This window comes from Pan troglodytes, chromosome 10 (assembly GCF_028858775.2).
Source record: "Pan troglodytes isolate AG18354 chromosome 10, NHGRI_mPanTro3-v2.0_pri, whole genome shotgun sequence".
NCBI lineage: Eukaryota > Metazoa > Chordata > Mammalia > Primates > Hominidae > Pan > Pan troglodytes.
In genome coordinates, this window is record NC_072408.2 from 44,621,207 (window position 1) to 44,639,285 (window position 18,079).

The following is an 18,079-nucleotide window of genomic DNA, read 5'->3' on the forward strand; positions in this document are numbered from 1 at the left end:
CATCAAAGGAAACAGAGCAGCAGCAGCACCTAGCTGAATTCTAGATGGGATATAAATAAAATATATATAGAAGAAATCTAAAAACAAGCTAAGTAAAGAATCCTTGCAGTGAGGTGTAATGCAACTTCATCACTTTATTCAAATCTTCAAAATAGTCTTTATTCTACATTTTTAGTATAAAAATTCCACAAGTTAAGTGCACCACAGTGTAGAGAGAGACATACAACGCTGAACTTCCATAACAGTCAATGGTACAGTCAAACATCACATGTACAGAACACACAATTTAGATGAACTGAAATTATAAGATAAAATAAAATAAAATCCAATTTCAGAAAACAAAAATCAAAACATTAAGGATCCCTGAAATATTCTTAAACCCTAATGAGATTTCACTGGACTCAAGTCATTTTGTAGTGAGACATTCACAATATGACCCTATTAACCCAGTCTAGGAATTCTGGGGAGCCGAATGAGTGGCCGCATCAGACACTCTGACAAAAAATGGTAACCAATTTTTGATCTGAAAACTCCTCTTAATTTAGCTCTAAACACATCAATCAAGCTTTTGAAATGCATCCTCCTCCTTGCCCCTCATATTTTAAACCAACTGTTGTTCACAGTACAGTTTGCACGACATCTTTGTTCAAACATAGCTCAGTTTTTCTGGCACCAAAGCAAATTTGGGTTAGGTTTGTGTATGCAGAGACAACCTATGAGGAGGGCCCATAAGGCACCCTCCACTTTTGCCTGAGGAGATACGAAAGCAGAAGTAATGGGATCTGTACTTGGGGCACAGAGAGGGTTTCAGAGGATCCTTGTGAAAACACTAGTTAAAAGATGACGAGTGGGGAGAAGTGCGAGGAAAGAAGGAAATTAGTCTGACTGGCTTTCTGTCCTGCACCATTGATTCAATGGAGACTGGCGGGAGGAAATGGAAGACTAGGGTTGGAGATGGGATGGGTGGGGCAAGGGATGGAAAGGAAAAGGCAGACAACTAATGCGTTCCATTTATAACAAGTAATATAAATCAAAGACTTAAAGGAGATTAAAGACCAATCAGAATAATTTGGCAACTTTAATTCTTAGGAAGATCAAAGTTCCCTCCAAACCTAATTTGATGTTTTATTACTAAAAGCAAAGACCAGTATGGTACAGTATTACTCCAGAGAAATTAAAGGAAAATCCTTAGGGCGGCTTCACCCACATTCATTTTATGAATGGATACCTCCCCTACCTCAAAATGCTTTAGGGAGGTACTGCTACCATTACATGGTTCCTTATTAAATTTGAAAAGTGCCTGAAAGTTTGGGCACCAGAAAGACACCCCAACAACATGTGTCTAAACTGCAACTTCAGGTTAATATGACTAAAGCAGTTACATTGTGAGAAGTGCTGAAGGTATGTGATGTCTTTCCCGGCACAAAGGTGGCCTTGGTTCCTCACCAGATGGTGTAGCCACCATCTGAACCACCCATGAAGAAGTTCCCCTTCCGCTGAGTTACGAGGACGTTGGCTCCCTGCATGACTGCAAGCTGAGCAGCATTGGGAGGGCATCCAGGAGGTGGAGGCTGAAAGGAAATGACATGATAGAATGGGCACAGGGCAGCTAATATAAGCGAAGGGGACATAGGGGAAGCAGAGGCCTGTTAGGATGAGGCAATGTGCTAACCAGCTGCATTTTAAGGAGCTAGTTCCGCCACCAATTTGAGTTCTAAAGTAGGTCTATACTTTATGTGAACCCAAAGATACAAACAGGAAAGGGAGCCTACCACTCATTCAAAGGGTTCCAGCTCTAAGATGAAGCCTATGGCTACCTTCTGAACATGAACAGGCCAGACCAACAGTCATTTTGAGGGTAGAGAACCACTGTCCTACTCACATTCCCAAAACAGGGACAGGGTGCCAGTCCATGTATGAATCCCACATGGTCCCTACATAGTTTTTAATTTTTAATTTTTTTTTTTTTTTAATTTTTTTGAGACAGAGTCTTGCTCTAGTCGCCCAGGCTGGAGTGCAGTGGTGGGATCTCAGCTCACTGCAACCTCCACCTCCCAGGTTCAAGTGATTCTCCTGTCTTAGCCTCCCAAGTAGCTGGGATTACAGACGCCTGCCACCATGCCCGGCTAATTTTTGTATTTATAGTAGAGTCGGGGTTTCACCATGTTGGCCAGCCTGGTCTCAAACTCCTGACCTCAGGTGAGCCACCGTGCTTGGCCCTTACACAGTTTTTGAATGAACTACTGGAAAACTGAAGGCTCGCTAATGACACATTCACTTCATCTCTAGCATGTAGTTACTGAGCAGTCATTTGAGCTCTAAATCCCATGCACTGGGGAATTAAGTAGGAAAAAATGATAACTAAAATTGTTAGTATCTTTCTAAAAGCTACTTACTAGGGATTATACATTCTACTTTTTTAATTATCAGGGTTCCTAGTGCAACACCATGCTGATGGCAAATATTAAGTAAATGGGAAATGCTTATGGAATGAATAAGGAGCATTACTAGACCAGTTCAGTGTACCACAATGAACTGGAAAAGCAGCAAGCAGGACTCGATAGACATGAAAACAAAAGAATCTGGTTAACTCAGCCCCCAGTGAGATGCTACTCACTTGCCACAGTTCTGCCCCCTCAAACACTTTCTGCCTGAGTATTGGATGTCAGTAGTTGTACCAACACTGGCAACTATCATCCAGAAATGGTAAGAGAATGAATATGAAGTCATTTCAGAAAGTTAAAATACACAAGGGCTGAGTTTTTTCTGATGAGGTCATACTCACAGGAATGTTGCCAGCAGTAGCCCCAGCTCCAAATCTGGCACCTGCATCATACCCTCCTTCCACCAGCACTGTGGAGCCAGGTGGATAGATGGGACCGACTGGATAATAAGCCATGGGGATTGTGGAACCTAAAGGCCCAACAGCCACAGACTGGGCCATGGGAAGATACAGAGAGGCTCCAGGAAATGCGGCTGACATGGTGGGGACTGTGGCAGCCCCTGGGTGCACAAAGCTCGGACGATAGAGCTAGAAGAGGCAGAAGAGAAGGCAAAATGTTACTTTATGACATTCCTATTTGAGATCTCTTTAATGAGCTAATTCTTAATTCTCCTTGTGCAGGTTATACTTTTTGTAAGATTATACAAGTTGCCTTTCCACTGGCCTTCAATATTCTCCTGGATCACTTTCTGCTATAGCTAATGTTGGGCTCACAGGACGCAAATTCATCTTCTGCACCTCAGCCTGTGCCAAATAACACAAAATCATCAAATAATGCACTTTCAACTCCGACAAAAATTGCCAAATTATATAGTGTTTTAGATTATTCATGTTAACATTTGTGAAGAGTAAATATGTGAAGTCAGATTTAGCTAAGGACTAAAGGACCACCCTAAGAGTATTCCCAGCTAGTTCAAATCTGGCAAACTGGAAGCACCTCTGAGTAGGCAGGTGGAGCATCGGTATAGGGTGGAGCCTGAGGAAGATGCAAGGTCTGAGGGTATACTGGATTCCCAGGAGGCTGCACAGGGTAGGTTGGCTGTGTTGGATATTGACCTGAAAGACAAGAAAAAAATGAAGGTTGCCTACTACACAGAGCTACCAAAATGAGGCAGGTCATATCGGGTAGCTAACTTAGTGGGAGCAAGCAGAAGGGGATTTGCAAATAGTCTGCCCCAGAGGGCCTGATTCCTGGAACTAAGAAAATATGCATTGTCTTTGCACCCTTAAAATGGAAGGTGCTGGATTCTGACGAGAAAAGAAAGGCACTGCTCACTGCTCCTACTAACATACCGAAGTAAGGGGTTAAGTCTACCTGGGCCCAAGTTCCCTCCGGAATGCAGGACAGGTCTGGGGTTCTGGCCTGCTGCTGTTCTGGCTTATCAAGGGTGCCTCTGCTCTAGGTAGTCTCCACAGCCTGTCTACAACCAGCCCAGACTTCGTGGGTAACAGCAGTTCTGATTTTCCTTACAGATTACTATTCAAGGTCGACTTCCAAACAAAGGGTGTGAATGATGGAAGTGAACCGTGAGACTGGGAAAAGGGTGCAGGGGTGAGGAGGAATATCCTCACTGGAAAAGCGGGGGATCAGGTTTGGTTTTTTGTTTGTTCCGAGACGGAGTCTCGCTCTTTTGCCCAGGCTGGAGTGCAGTGGCGCGATCTCGGCTCACTGCAACCTCCGTCTCCTGGGTTCAAGCAATTCTCCTACCCCAGCCTTCCGAGTAGCTGGGATTACAGGCGCCCGCCACCACGCCCAGCTAATTTTTGCATTTTTTAATAGAGACGGGGTTTCACCACGTTGGCCAGGCTGGTCTCGAACTCTTGACCTCAGGTGATCCGCCCGCCTCGGCCTCCCAAACTGCTGGGATTACAGGCGTGAGCAACCTCGCTCGGCTTTTTTTTTTTTTTTTTCTATTCCTTTTTTACCCCCTCAACCTATTCCTGCGTTATGGGAATCATGTTCCGACAGACACACTGGTACAACCACAGAAAAGGGGAGAAGTTCTGATCCCGTCAGCGAAGGGCGAGGGGGTGCGAAGGGAAGGAGAAGAGACCTCACAGGCCCCGGCCCACGAACCAACTCCAGCAATTCAGTAGTTAAGTTCGGCCCCGCCGGGGGTTCCGTTGCGCGGCGCCCCGCCTCCGCCGGCTCTCCATTGGCCTACGCGAATGCCTGCGCTAGCGCTCTATTTGCTCCTGCGGATGCCCATCATGTCAAGGCCCCCCCCCACCACCCGAGCCCGCAGCTCCAAACTGCGCCACAGAGTTTACGGAGGAAAGGGCCTGGAGGCAGCAAGCTGCCGTAATTTCGGTTTGACGAAGGCGTCAGGCGCAGCGCCCTGGACTGCAGCCGGCCAGGGAGCATGGCGCAGCCCACCCCAAACCTTGCGTTTGGTGACCCTGGGCTCCGAATCCGCTCGCTCTGGGCCAGCAGTACTCCCCCCGACGACCTCTGCCACCCTCGGTCCTTGCCTTTGCTGTTCATGGTGGTTGCGGGTCCGGTTTGTCTCGGCGTCGCGGACGGTTATTTTTTTCGTCCTCTTCCTGTTCGGAGCTACTTCCGTGTCACATGATGGTCCGTCCGCCTAGCGTCACCCGACGCCCGAGTGGCGCTGCCGCCGGAAACTCCGCCCCTGCGCCGGGCTTCCAGTCGGCCGCGGGAGGGTCCGCGCGGTCCCGCCCACTCGCCTTGTCCCCACCCCCTGCTCGTTTCTGTCCTCCACCCCCCTACCGGTGTCCCTCAGCTGGAGAAAAACCAAACGCAGGTATTGTCTGGAAACAGGATGTTTTCTCTGTTGGACGCTCGGATGCAGAACGATGCAAGCATTCCCCGGAACCTTTTTCCACCTACACGCGTTCACTCAAGGTCACCTCACCTTGGCAACCTTCCACGAGGGGCTTAGATTTCTGCAAATTTGTCGCACTGCCTGAAATCGGCTCCCCACACCTTAGTTTATCATGCGTCCCTCCCCACCAAGCCCAACTTAAGCTTCAGCTCTGTTAAAATTTATTTTGCCACTCCAGCTCACATGTATCCTTTCCTGAATGAGACCTGCACTGGAATCTTCGCTGCCCTGTCTTCCCCAGGACAGTCGTTGCCTTTCTCACGTACAGGAAGGGATTATGTTTTCCGTGCTGTACGCAACACCTGGCACTGAAACTGACATAACTGCACTACCCATGGAGTGTTTGTGGCCCTTTCCTTTTTTTAGCACCTGTTGCAGGTGACCTGTATGGTACCTCTATTTTTCTCTATGTGTGGCTTCTCTTTCTAACCTAATTATCCTTAAGGGCAAAGATGGCATCCTTTAGGGCAGCGATTAAGTGTTTTCTTTTCTTTTTCTTTTTCTTTTTTTTTTTTGAGACGGAGTCTTGCTCGCTTGCCCAGGCTAGAGTGCAGTGGCGCGATCTCACCACAGCCTCCACCTCCCGGGTTCAGGCAATTCTCCTGCCTCAGCTTCCTGAGTAGCTGGGCCTACAGGCGTGCGCCACCATTCCTGGCTAATTTTTGTATTTTTAGTAGAGACGGGGTTTCACTATGTTGGCCAGGCTGGTTTTCTTTCTTTCTAAAAAAAGTTTTAATTTTTTCTTTTTTTTTTTTTTTTTTTTTTTTTTGAGATGGAGTCTTGCTCTGTCGCCCAGGCTGGAGTGCAGTGGCATGATCTCGGTTCACTGCAACCTCCGCCTCCTGGGTTCAAGCAATTCTCCTGCCTCAGCCTCCCGAATAGCTGGGATTACAGGTGCCCGCCACCACGACCGGCAAATTTTGTATTTTTTAGTAGAGACAGGGTTTCACCATGTTGGCCAGGCTGGTCTCGAACTCCTGACCTCAGGTGATCCACCTGCCTCGGCCTCCCAAGGTGCTGGGATTACAGGCATAAGCCACTGCGCCGAGCCTTATTTTTATTTATTTATTTATTTATTTATTTTTGAGACAGAGGCTTGGTCTGTCGCCAGGCTGGAGTGCAGTGGCGCGATCTCAGCTCACTGCAACCTCCGCCTCCAGGGTTCTAAGCGATTCTCCTGCCTCAGCCTCCCAACTAGCTGGGATTACAGGCACGTGCTATTCATTTTTTAATACAGAGATGGGGTCTCGCTGTGTTGGCCAGGCTGGTCTTGAATTTCCAGCCTCAAGCGATCTTTCCACCTACATTGTCCAATGATTAAAGGGTTAACTCTTAGGACCCAGGAACTCTCCTGGGCCTACCTCCTGCTCATGTAAACTGCCCTCAGATTGGTCAGGCCTACTTTACAGGTTGTTGGGTATTTTGCTTGTCACAGTGGGACCTGGGCATTGGGAAAACCAGGGCAGAGCCAAATGAGATTACTAACAAAAAGGAAAGAGTTGCAGGCCAGTGCTTTCTCTGGCAGGCGGAATTAAGAAGTAAATGGTGGCTGGGTGCAACAGCTCACACCTGTAATCCCAACACTTTGGGCAGCCTAGGCAGGAGGATCGCTTGAGGCAGGAGGATCGCTTGAGCCAGGAGTTCAGAACCAGCCTAGGCAGCATAGTGAGACTTCATCTCTACAAAAAAAAGTAGTAGTAATTAGCTACTTTCTTGGACAGGATCAAACTTTGGCATTTTCTTCATTCTTGTAGATTCCCCAATGAGATGAAGATGTTTATTTGGTCATTTATCAAACATTCTTTCTTACATTAACAAATATTTTTTGAGCACTTATTATGTGCCAGGCCCTGTGACAGGCACTAGGGAAATAATAATGAAGAGACAGGCATAGTCCATACTCTCATGGAATTTATGGTCTACCTAATGGGAGAGACAGAAAAGTGAACACATAATATGATTAGTGCTGACATAAAGACAGCATGGAGTGTGAGGAGAACACATAGGTGAGGCACCTACTCTATTCTGATGTAGTCAGGGAAGGTTTCCTGATGCAAGTGATGTCTGAGATGAAATCTGAAGGGTGAGAGCAGGTTAAGCAAGTGAAGAGGGTTCCTGGAAGAGGGAACTGCTTATGCAAAGGCCTAGAGGTGAGGAGGCTTATAGAGGGGGAGGGCATGAAAGAGTTCAGTGTAGCCAGAGCATAATGGTAAGGGGACTGATAAGAGATGACCCTGAAGATCCGGGCACGGTGGCTCATGCCTGTAATCCCAGCACTTTGGGAGCCCAAGGCGGGCAAATGACTTGAGGTCAGGAGTTCGAGACCAGCCTGGCCAACATGGGGAAACCTCGTCTCTACTAAAAACACAAAAATTAGCCGGGCGTGGTGGTGCGTGCCTGTAATCCCAGCTACTTGGGAGGCTGAGGCAGGAGAATCGCATGAACCTGGGAGGCGGAGGTTGCAGTGAGCCGCGATCGTGCCATTGCACTCCAGCCTGGGTGACAGAGCAAGATTCTGTCTCAAAAAAAAAAAAAAAAAAAATGACGCTGAAGAACTGTGAGCCAGACCTTGCAGGGACGCCTTAGAGCCCATGTAAGATCCCACATGAAGATACTGGATTCTATGTTAAGGGCACTAGTTAGCCACTGAAGAATGTTAAGCAGGAAAGTGATATGATCTTGTTTTTGTTTGAGTGATTGATTGATTGATTGGGACAGGGTCTTGCTCTGTCACCCAAGCTGGAGTGCAGTGGTGCAATCACAGCTCACGGCAACATTGAACTCCTGGTCTCAGTTCATCCTCTCACCTCGGCCTCCCGAGTAGCTGGGACAGTGGGTGCTTGCCACCATGCCTGGCTAATTTTAAATTTTTTATAGAGACAGAGTCTCGCTTTGTTGCCCAGAGTAGTCTAGAACTCCTGGCCTCAAGCAATCCTCCTGCCTCGGCCTCCCAAACTTGGGATTACAGGCGTGATCCACTGCTCCTGGCTTGTGTTTTTATTTTAGAAAAATGCTTCTGGGCCAGGCACAGTGGCTCATGCCTGCATTCCCAACAATTTGGGAGTCCAAGGCAGGAGGATTCTTTGAGCCCAAGAGTTCAAGACCAGCCTGTGCAACGTGGTGAAACCCCATCTCGGCAAGAAATTTCTAAAAAAGTATCCAGGCATAGAGGCACGCACCTGTGATCCCAGCTACTCGAGGGGTTGAGATAGGAGGACTGCTTGAGCCCGGGAGGTCGAGGCTGCAGTGAGTCGTGGTCACACCACTGTACTCTGCCAGCCTCGGTGATAGAGGCTATCTCAAAAAAATAAAGAAAAGAAAAGGAAAAATCCCTCTGGTTGCTAAAGAATATAGAATAGGTTAAAGAAAGGGCAAGAGTGGACGTATGTCTGAGATACCATTTAGAATCAAATTTAGTCATTTAGGTGTGATGATGGCAGACTGGCCTAGGGAAGAGGCAGTACAGTAGAGAGAAATGGGGGGGATTCCAGAAATATCCAGGAAGCAGAAACAACTGGACTAGTTCCAGGACTAATGTCAGGACAAAAATTCTACAAAGTCAAAACTCCATATAGTCAAATGACAAATTGGAAAAATATATTTGTAATTTACATCACAAAGAGCTAATCTTCCTGCATGTAAAGAACTCTTAGACATCAGTAAGAATATGATCAACCATTAGAAAAAAATGGCAAATGACATTTACAGACAGAGTTCACAGAAAAGGAAAAACAAATGACTCCCTAACACATGAAATGATGTTCAGCCTGGGTCGTAATCAGAAGGCAGATTAAACCCCACCGATATCATTATCAGATTGGCGAAAATCCAAACATTTGCTAACATTATTTGCAGGGCTGTGGATAAGCAGGCATTCTAATTTATTGGTGATGGGGGTGAAAATTGGTACAAATCCTATAAGGTTAATTTGGTAATATCCATCAAACTTGCAAACATACCATTCCCACTAATGGGAGTGATTCTACAGATATATTTGCACTCACGAGAAACGTATGTATAAGGCTATTCATTGCAGCTTTTCTGTAACAGCAAAAGATTAGAAATAACCCATATTTCTATCAATAGGAAACAGAAAAAATAAATCTTGATACATCCATACAATAAAATACTATGTGGCTGCAACAGAGAATGAGAAAGTACTCCAAGGTGTTCTTTAAATAAAAAAGGGAAAGATTCAAAACCATATACTTAGTGTGACACATTTTATTTATTTTATTTTTTATTTTATTTTGAGACAGAGTTGCACTCTTGTCACCCAGGCTGGAATGCAGTGGCGTGATCTCGGTTCACTGCAACCTCTGCCTCCCAGGTTCAAGTAATTCTTGTGCCTGAGCCTCCCAAGTAGCTGGGATTACAGGTGTGCACCACCATGCCTGGCTAGTTTTTGTATTTCCAGTACAGGCGGGGTTTTGCCATGTTGGCCAGGCTGGTCTCGAACTCCTGGCCTCGAGAGATCCACCCGCCTCGCCCTCCCAAAGTGCTGGGATTACAGGCGTGAGCCACCGCACCTGGCCAATATGATACTTTTTATGTCAAAGAGCAGGGAAACCAAGAATATTCATTAGAATTTGAGTAAAGAAATTCTGGAAGGATACACAAAATACCTATAAAAGTGGTTACATAAGGGGGAGAGGGAGTGGAGGATGTGAGACAAAGGTGTAAGTGACTTTTTACTATATACTTTTTAGATGTTTAAAAATATTTGAACCTATAATCCGAGCACTTTGAGAGGCCAAGGCAGGAGGATCACTTGAGGCCAGGAGTTCGAGACCAGCCCGGGCAACATAATGACACCCCATCTCCACACACACACAAAAGTACATCAATTAGCCTGGTGTGGTGGCACATACCTATAGTCCCAACTACTTGGAAGGCTGAGGTGGGAGGATCACTTGAGTCCAAGAGTTCGAGGCTGCAGTGAAGATAATGGCACCACTGGGCTCCCGCCTGAATGACATAGCAAGATCCTGTCTCAAAACAAAAAATTGAGGCTGGGCGCAGTGGCTCACGCCTGTAATCCCAGCACTTTGGGAGGCCAAGGCAGGCGGATCACCTGAGGTCAGGAGTTCGAGACCAGCCTAGCCAAAATGGCGAAACCTCGTCTCTACTAAAAATACAAAAATTAGCCAGGTGTGGTGGCACGCGCCTGTAATCCCAGCTACTTGGGAGCCTGAGGCAGGAGAATCGCTTGAATCTGGAAGACGGAGGTTGCAATGAGCCGAGATCAAGCCACTGCACTACAGCCTGGATGATGCTCCAAAACAAACAAACAAAAACATTGAACCATGTGAATGCTTATCTAGTCAAAAAATTAAAACAATGTTGGCTTCCCTATTACAATGGCTAATATTAAGACTGGACAGGGTGCAGTGGCTCACACCTGTAATCCCAGCACTTTGGGAGGATCACTTGAGCTCAGGAGTTCAAGACTAGCCTGGGCAACATGGTGAGACCCCATCTCTGTTTAAATTTTAAAAAATAAAAATAAATACAAGAAGACTGACCACATCAAGTGTTGGAGAGGATGTGGAGGAACTGGAATTCTCACACACTCTGGTTAAAATCTTAAATGGTGCAACCTCTGTCAGGGCAAACTGCTGGTCATAATAAGAAAGAATAAAATGGTGCAACCACTTTGGAAAACAGTTTGGCAGGGTCTTTAGAAGTTAAACATCCATATACCATATGATCTAGCCATTCCACTCCTAGGTATTTGCCCAAGAGAAAAGAAAACACATGGGTACACAAGGACTTATACATGGATATTTATAACAGCTTTATTTGTCATATCCAAAAATCAGAAGCAATGAAAGTGTCTACCAACAGGTAAATGGATAAACAAATTTAATGCCATACAGTAGAAAGGAATAAAGTATGGATCCACAAAACAACATGGATAATCTATGCTCAGTAAAGGAAGCAGATTTTTAAAATAAGAATACATACTATAGAATTTTTTTTTTTTTTTAGATATAGGGTCTTGTTATATTGCCCAGGCTGGAATGCATAGGCATGGTCATAGTTCATTGCAGCCTTGAACTGGGCTGAAGGAATCCTCCCACCTCAGCCTCTCAAGTAGCTGGAACTACAGGCATGTGTCACTGTGCCCGTTGGATTCCATTTATATACAATTCTAGGAATACAAACTATAGTGATAAAAAGCAGATCAATGGTTGCTGTGAAGGGAAGCAGAAGGGGAAGGAAGGAGGTTGTAAATGGAATGTAGGAAAGTTCTGGGACTGATGAATATATACTCATTGCCTTGACTGTGGTGATGGTTTCATGGGTGTGCCTTTTTTTTTTTTTTTTTTGAGATAGAGTCTCGCTTTGTTGCCCAGGCTGGAGTACAGTGGCGCAATCTCAGCTCAATGCAACCTCCACCTCCCGGATTCAAGCGATTCTTCTGCCTGCCTCAGCCTCCTGAGTAGCTGGGATTACAGGTGCCCAAAACCATGCCTGGCTAATTTTTGTATTTTTAGTAGAGGTGGGGCTTCACCATGTTGACCAGGCTGCTCTGGAACTCCTGACCTCAGGTGATCTGCCTGCCTCAGCCTCCCAAAGTGCTGGGATTACAGATGTGAGCCACCGCGCCCAGCTGGGTGTATATTTTATTTTATTTTATTTTGTTCATTTATTTATTTGAGATGGAGTCTCGCTCTGTCGCCCAGGCTAGAGTGCAGTGGTGCGATCTCGGCTTACTGCAACCTCCACCTCCTGGGTTCGTGCCATTCTCCCGCCTCCGCCTCCCGAGTAGCTGGAACTACAGGCGCCCGCCACCACGCCCGGCTAATTTTTTGTATTTTTTATTAGAGACGGGGTTTCACGGTGTTAGCCAGGATGGTCTCAATCTCCTGATCTCATGATCTGCCCACCTCGGTCTCCCAGAGTGCTGGGATTACTGGCGTGAGCCACTGCGCCCGGCCGGCCGGGTGTATATTTTAAACATGAGCAATTTATGTCAACTAACAATACCTCAATAAGGCTGTTTTTTTAAAATAATAATGTTGGGATGAGGAAAACCCAAGCATGATGGCTAATGAATTTTTTTGTTTGTTTTTTGAGAGGGAGTCTTGCTTTGTCACCCATGCTGGAGTGCAGTGACATGATCTCTGCCCGCTGCAACCTCCACCTCCCAGGTTCAAGTGATTCTCCTGCCTTAGCCTCCCAAGTAGCTGGGACTACAGGTCCCACCACGACACTGGTTAATTTTTGTAATTTTAGTAGAGACAGGGTTTCACCATGTTGGTCAGGCTGGTCTCAACTCCTGACCTCAAGTGATCAGCCCGCCTTGGTCTCCCACATTTTTGGGATTACAGGCGTGAGCCACTGTGCCCGAGCTTTTTTTATTTTTTTGTTTTCATTTTTTTTTTTTTTTTTGAGACAGGGTCTCACTCTGTCACCCAGGCTAGAATGCAGTGACACGATCATGGTTCATTGCAGCCTTGCTCTCAGAAGCTCAGGCCATCCTCCTGCCTTAGCCTCCTGAGTAGCTGGGATTACAGGCGCGTGCCACTATGCCCAGCTAATTTTTGTATTTTTTGTAGAGATGGGGTGTCGCCGTGTTGCTTAGGCTGGCCTCAAACTCCTGGGCTAAGGGATTAGCCTGCCTCAGCCTCCCAAAGTGCTGCGATTACAGGTGTGAGCCACTGTGCCCAGTCGACAGCTAATGAATCTTAATGTGCCTTGGGCAAGATGGATGCTAAAAGGAAAATTACAGCAGCACTTGGTAAGTGCCACATTGGAGATGGGTAAGCTGTGATGTGAGGACTCACAGAATGATAGTGACTCTTCCTGCTGGGCCCCCTAGTCCAGGGGTGTCCAATCTTTTGGCTTCCCTGAGCCACACTCTAAGAATTGTCTTGGGCCACACATAAAATACACTAACACTAATGATAGTTGATGAGCTAAAAACAAAACAAAAAAAAATCACCAAAAAATCTCATAATGTTTTAAGTTTACGAGTTTGTGTTGGGCCGCATTCAAAGCCATCCTGGGCCACATGTGGTCTGCAAGCCGAGGGTTGGACAAGCTTATCCTAGTCCCAGTTAATTAGGTTGACTATAGTTGTTTATGTACCTTTATTCAACACCTACTATGTGTTGTGCTCTTCACTTATGTAACCAGAAGAACAAAACAACCTATTTCCCAGCCCAAAGAAGGAGTTGGAGCTTTGTGAAAGAATCCAATCTCTCTTAGAAGCAACTTTTTTTTTTTTTTTTTGAGTCACCCAGGCTGGAGTGCAGTGGTGCGATCTTGGCTCACTGCAACCTCCACCTCCTGGGTTCAAGCGATTCTCCTGCCTCAGCTTCCCGAGTAGCTGGGATTACAGGTGCGTCCCACCACGCCCGGCTAATTTTTGTATTTTTAGCAGAGATGGGGTTCACCATGTTGGCCAGACTGGTCTTTAACTCCTGGCCTCAAGTGATCTGCCCACCTTGGCCTCCCAAAGTGCTGGGATTACAGATGTGAGCCACTGTACCTGGCCTCTTTGAAGCAACTTTTTCAAAGCTTTATCTAGTCTTTGTGTAACTAAGGGAACAGCTATTATAAGATATATGGCTTAGGCCCAGGCACAGTGGCTCACGCCTGTAATCCCAGCACTTTGGGAGGCTGAGGCGGGCAGATCACTTGAGGTCAGGAGTCTGAGACCAGCCTGGCCAACATGGTGAAACCCCGCCTCTACCAAAAATACAAAAAGTAGCCGGGTGTGGTGCCATGCACCTGTAATCCCAGCTATTTGGGAGGCTGAGGCATGAGAATCACTTGAACCTGGGAGGCGGAGGTTGCAGTGAGCAGAGATCATGCCATGCCAGTGCACTCCAGACTGTGCAACAGAGTGAGAATACATCTCAAAAAAAAAAAAAAAAAAGTACCCTCATTTCTTATTCCTGGCAAGCCTTGTAGGAGAGTCACGAACACTGCTCTGCATAATAAATGTAAAACAGTTAGCCAAGCATGGTGGCACAGGCCTGTAGTCCTAGCTACTAGGGTGGCTGAGGTAAGGATTGCATGAACTCAGGAGTGCAAGGCTGCAGTGAGCTATAATCGCATGACTGCACTCCAGCCTGGGTGACAAGTGAGACCCTGACTCTAAAAAAATTAAAAATTAAAAAAAGTAAAAAAAAAAAAAAAGGCCAAGCACAGTGGCTCTGTAATGTCAACATTTTAGGAGGCTGGGGCAGGAGGATTGCTTAAGGCCAGTAGTTGGAGACCAAAGGTTATCCAGGGTACTCAGAAGAGCAGAGCTTCATCTGTGTCTTACTCAGACTGGAGGGGATACCAGCCTCCCCGAGACAGTCCTACTTGGAGGGACTATATGCCAAAGCTCATTCACACAAGGCTGCTGTGCCACCTTCTCCCTGTTGCACCGGGCCCCACGCACATACACACATACACAGTCACTGACTCACTCTCACCCCTCTAGCCTTAAATCCAGAATCTAGACTGAATATGGACTGAATGGGTCAGATTTGGGGAAATGTGTTTCTGGGGACAGCTGAGGGACCAGAGAGAGGCAGGGCCTGGGGCTTCCCAGGAAGGAATGGAGGGTTGAAGATGTTCCTAGCGAGGGAAGCAGACCTGAGGACAGGGAGCCAGGGTAGACCTGACACTCCCTAATAAAGGTTAAACTTCTTGGCGGCTTTTCACTTAGATTATAGGGAAAGTTAAAACCAAAGTTTAGCTGGGCATGGTGGTGGGCACCTGTCGTCCCAGCTACTTGAGAGGCTGAGGCAAGAGGGTCGCTTGAGCCTAAGAGGTCAAGGCTGCAGTGAGCCGCAGTCATGCCACTGCACTCCAGCCCAGGTGACAGAGCAAGACCCTGTCTCAAAACAAAACACGGTGAAACCCCGTTTCTACTAAAAACAGAAAAATTAGCCGGGTGTGGTGGCGCATGCCTGTAATCCCAGCTACTCGGGAGCCTGAGGCACGAGAACTGCTTGAACCTGGGAGTTGGAGGTTGCAGTGAGCCGAGATTGCGCCACTGCACTCCAGCCTGGGCGACAGAGTGAGACTGTCTCAAAAAACAAAAACAAAAACCCACAAAGTTTTAATACTTTCCACTATTGTAATTCTCTTTAGTTGTCCCCCCAACACTTTAGTAAAGAACAACCTTGTGCAGTCATGATGCAAAGAATTCACACCTGTGTCCCACTGTGAATCTAGGGGCCTTTCATGTAGAGGAACCACACCAGGAGTTCTAGGCTGTGACCTGCAGGCAAGTGAGTGGCCCAAGGCAGAATGGAAGTCAGTGTCAAGCAGAAGACTCGAGGGAAAGGCATGAGACAAACCTTGCCTCCCATCCCACTTCTTCAAATATACTCAAGAAAAGTAACTCTTAAAATGGAGGAAAATGCTGACACCTGGATTTTATATACATTATCTCACTTAACACAAAAACCTCAAGAGTAGGCATTAGCCCCACTTTACAAATAAGGAAATGATGGCTTAAAAAGGCTAATTTGCCCAACATTATATACCAGTAAGTGACCATGCCCAGATCTCAACCTGTATCTGTGGGTCTGACCTGATCACAACATCTCCCACTTTTTCCTATGGAAATGGAGGTGGCTGTAGACATTGGCAGTCACGGCAGTCCATATGCTGCCTGTCGATAGCTGGGACGTTTGTTATTCTCTATTCTATGGAACTTTGTATTGTTTAGTGCTTTCAAGCGTATATTGCTTTTGTATTCCGCAGAAATAATAAAGATATTAAAAAAGGAAAATAAATCAGTGGTTCATAGAGAAACACAATGAAATACCTGTTATCTTGGGAATGGTGGGTTTTACCATCCAGAGGACTTAGTAAGACAGAATATTAAGAATACAGGATGTGGGCTGGGTACGGTGGCTCACGCCTGTAATTCTAGCACTTTGGGAGGCTGAGGTGGGCAGATCATCCACCTGAGGTCAGGAGTTCAAGACCAGCCTTGGCAACATGGTGAAATCCCGTCTCTACTAAAAATACAAAATTAGCCAAGTATGGTGGCTCATGCCTGTAATCCCAGCTACTTGGGAGGCTGAGGCAGGAGAATCCCAGCTACTCAAGAGGCTGAAGCAGGAGAATCACTTGAGCCCAGGAGGTGGAAGTTGCAGTGAGCCGAGATTGTACCATTGCATTCCAGCCTGGGTGACGAGCAAAACTCTGTCTCAAAAAAAAAAAAAAAAGAATACGGGATGTGGACCAGGCATGGTGACTCACACCTGTAATCCCAACACTTTGGGAGGCTGAGGCAGGGAGGATTGCTTGAGGCCAGGAGTTTGAGACGAGCCTACATTGTGACCAGACAATATAGCAAGACTCTGTCTCTACGAAAATAAATAAACAAAACATGGGATGTGGAAGGAAGTTTAGGTTCCAGTCCTAGTTCTGTTTCTCATAGGCTTATCGGCATTGGACAAGTCACTTAACTTGTGAGTTTCAGTTTGCTCATCTTTCTCAGTTTTCTGAGGCTGTTTTCTCATCTTGAAAATTATTCCACAGGCGCAGTGGAATCCCAACACTTTGGGAGGCCAAGGCAGGTGGATAGCTTGAGCCCAGGAGTTTGAGACCAGCCTGGGCAACTTAGGGAGACCCTGTCTCTACAAAAAAATTAAAATTAGCCAGGCGTGGTGGTGTGTGCCTGAAGTTCCAGCTACTCAGGAGGCTGAGGCAGGGGGATCGCTTGAACTTGGAAGGCAGAGGATGCAGTGAGCCATGATTGTGCCACTGCATTCCAGCCTGGGTGACAGAGTAAGAAGACCCTGTCAAAAAAAAAAAAAAAGAAAGAAAGAAAAAGGAAAATTATTCCTCACAGACTTGGTGTGAGGGTCAAATAAGAAGATAAGAATAAATACTTCTTAAGCCATAGGATGCAACCTGTATCTTAGTTAATATAAGCAATAACTGGCTGGGTACGGTGGCTCACGCCTATAATCCCAGCACTTGGGGAGGCCAAAGTGGGCGGATCACCTGAGGTCAGCAATTTGAGACCAGCCTGGCCAACATGGCGAAACCCCATCTCAACTAAAAATACAAAAATTAACCGGGCGTGGTGGCAGATGCCTGATGCCTATAATTCCAGCTGTGCCGGAGGCTGAGGCAGGAGAATCACTTAAACCTGGGAGGTGGAGGTTGCAGTGACCTGAGGTTGCGCCACTGCACTCCAGCCTGGATGACAAGCGAAACTCTGTCTCAAAAAAAAAAAAAAAAATATATATATATATATATATATATATATATGCTATAACTCTACCGGATTTGCAGAAGCCGATCTTTTATTGCAAGAAAGGGGTCCCCTTGGGCACAGACTCTGTGGAAGCTGGGGTCAGAGGGCATTATTTGAATTAAATGAATAGTGGTTGATTCTGCCCATTTATTTCCTACTTCATGCATGCTTTCCCTCTATCTACATACTCACTTGTCAGGAATAACATTTTTTTCCTGTAATATCATTTTTTGATGGAAACTTCCAGACTTGCTCAGATGAGAGAGGGAAGGGGGGGAGTACAAAAGCCCACATTTCTTCAGCATTTCAATCAACAACCTCATTTTCTTCTAACAGTTGAAGTGAACTTCTTATGAATAATGGATGATAGCCTGATGAATATGCACACGGCCTATTATGCCTGTGAGGTTTAGTAAATAATTTATGAGCTAAAATGTTCCTCATGTTGTTACTGTGGAAAAAATATGGAAAAAAAACCCATATTTACCCTTTCAGGTGGTA

General features: G+C 46.2%; 1 protein-coding gene across 2 annotated transcripts; it reads right to left on the reverse strand.

Annotated features, from left to right (window-relative positions):
* Positions 1-109: 109 nt before the first annotated feature.
* Positions 110-5,206, reverse strand: DAZAP2 (DAZ associated protein 2). Of its 2 annotated transcripts, none has more exons than XM_003952190.6 (4): positions 4,976-5,206; positions 3,441-3,559; positions 2,786-3,031; positions 110-1,571 (listed from the first exon to the last, which is right to left on the reverse strand). In XM_003952190.6, exons 1-4 carry the CDS (start codon positions 4,986-4,988, stop codon positions 1,443-1,445), a joined length of 507 nt encoding a protein of 168 aa, XP_003952239.1. In that variant the 5' UTR covers positions 4,989-5,206; the 3' UTR covers positions 110-1,442. The 2 variants fall into 2 exon arrangements, with proteins under 2 accessions (XP_003952239.1, XP_009423650.1); XM_009425375.5 differs by having other exon boundaries at positions 2,863-3,031; positions 4,976-5,181.
* Positions 5,207-18,079: the final 12,873 nt, after the last annotated feature.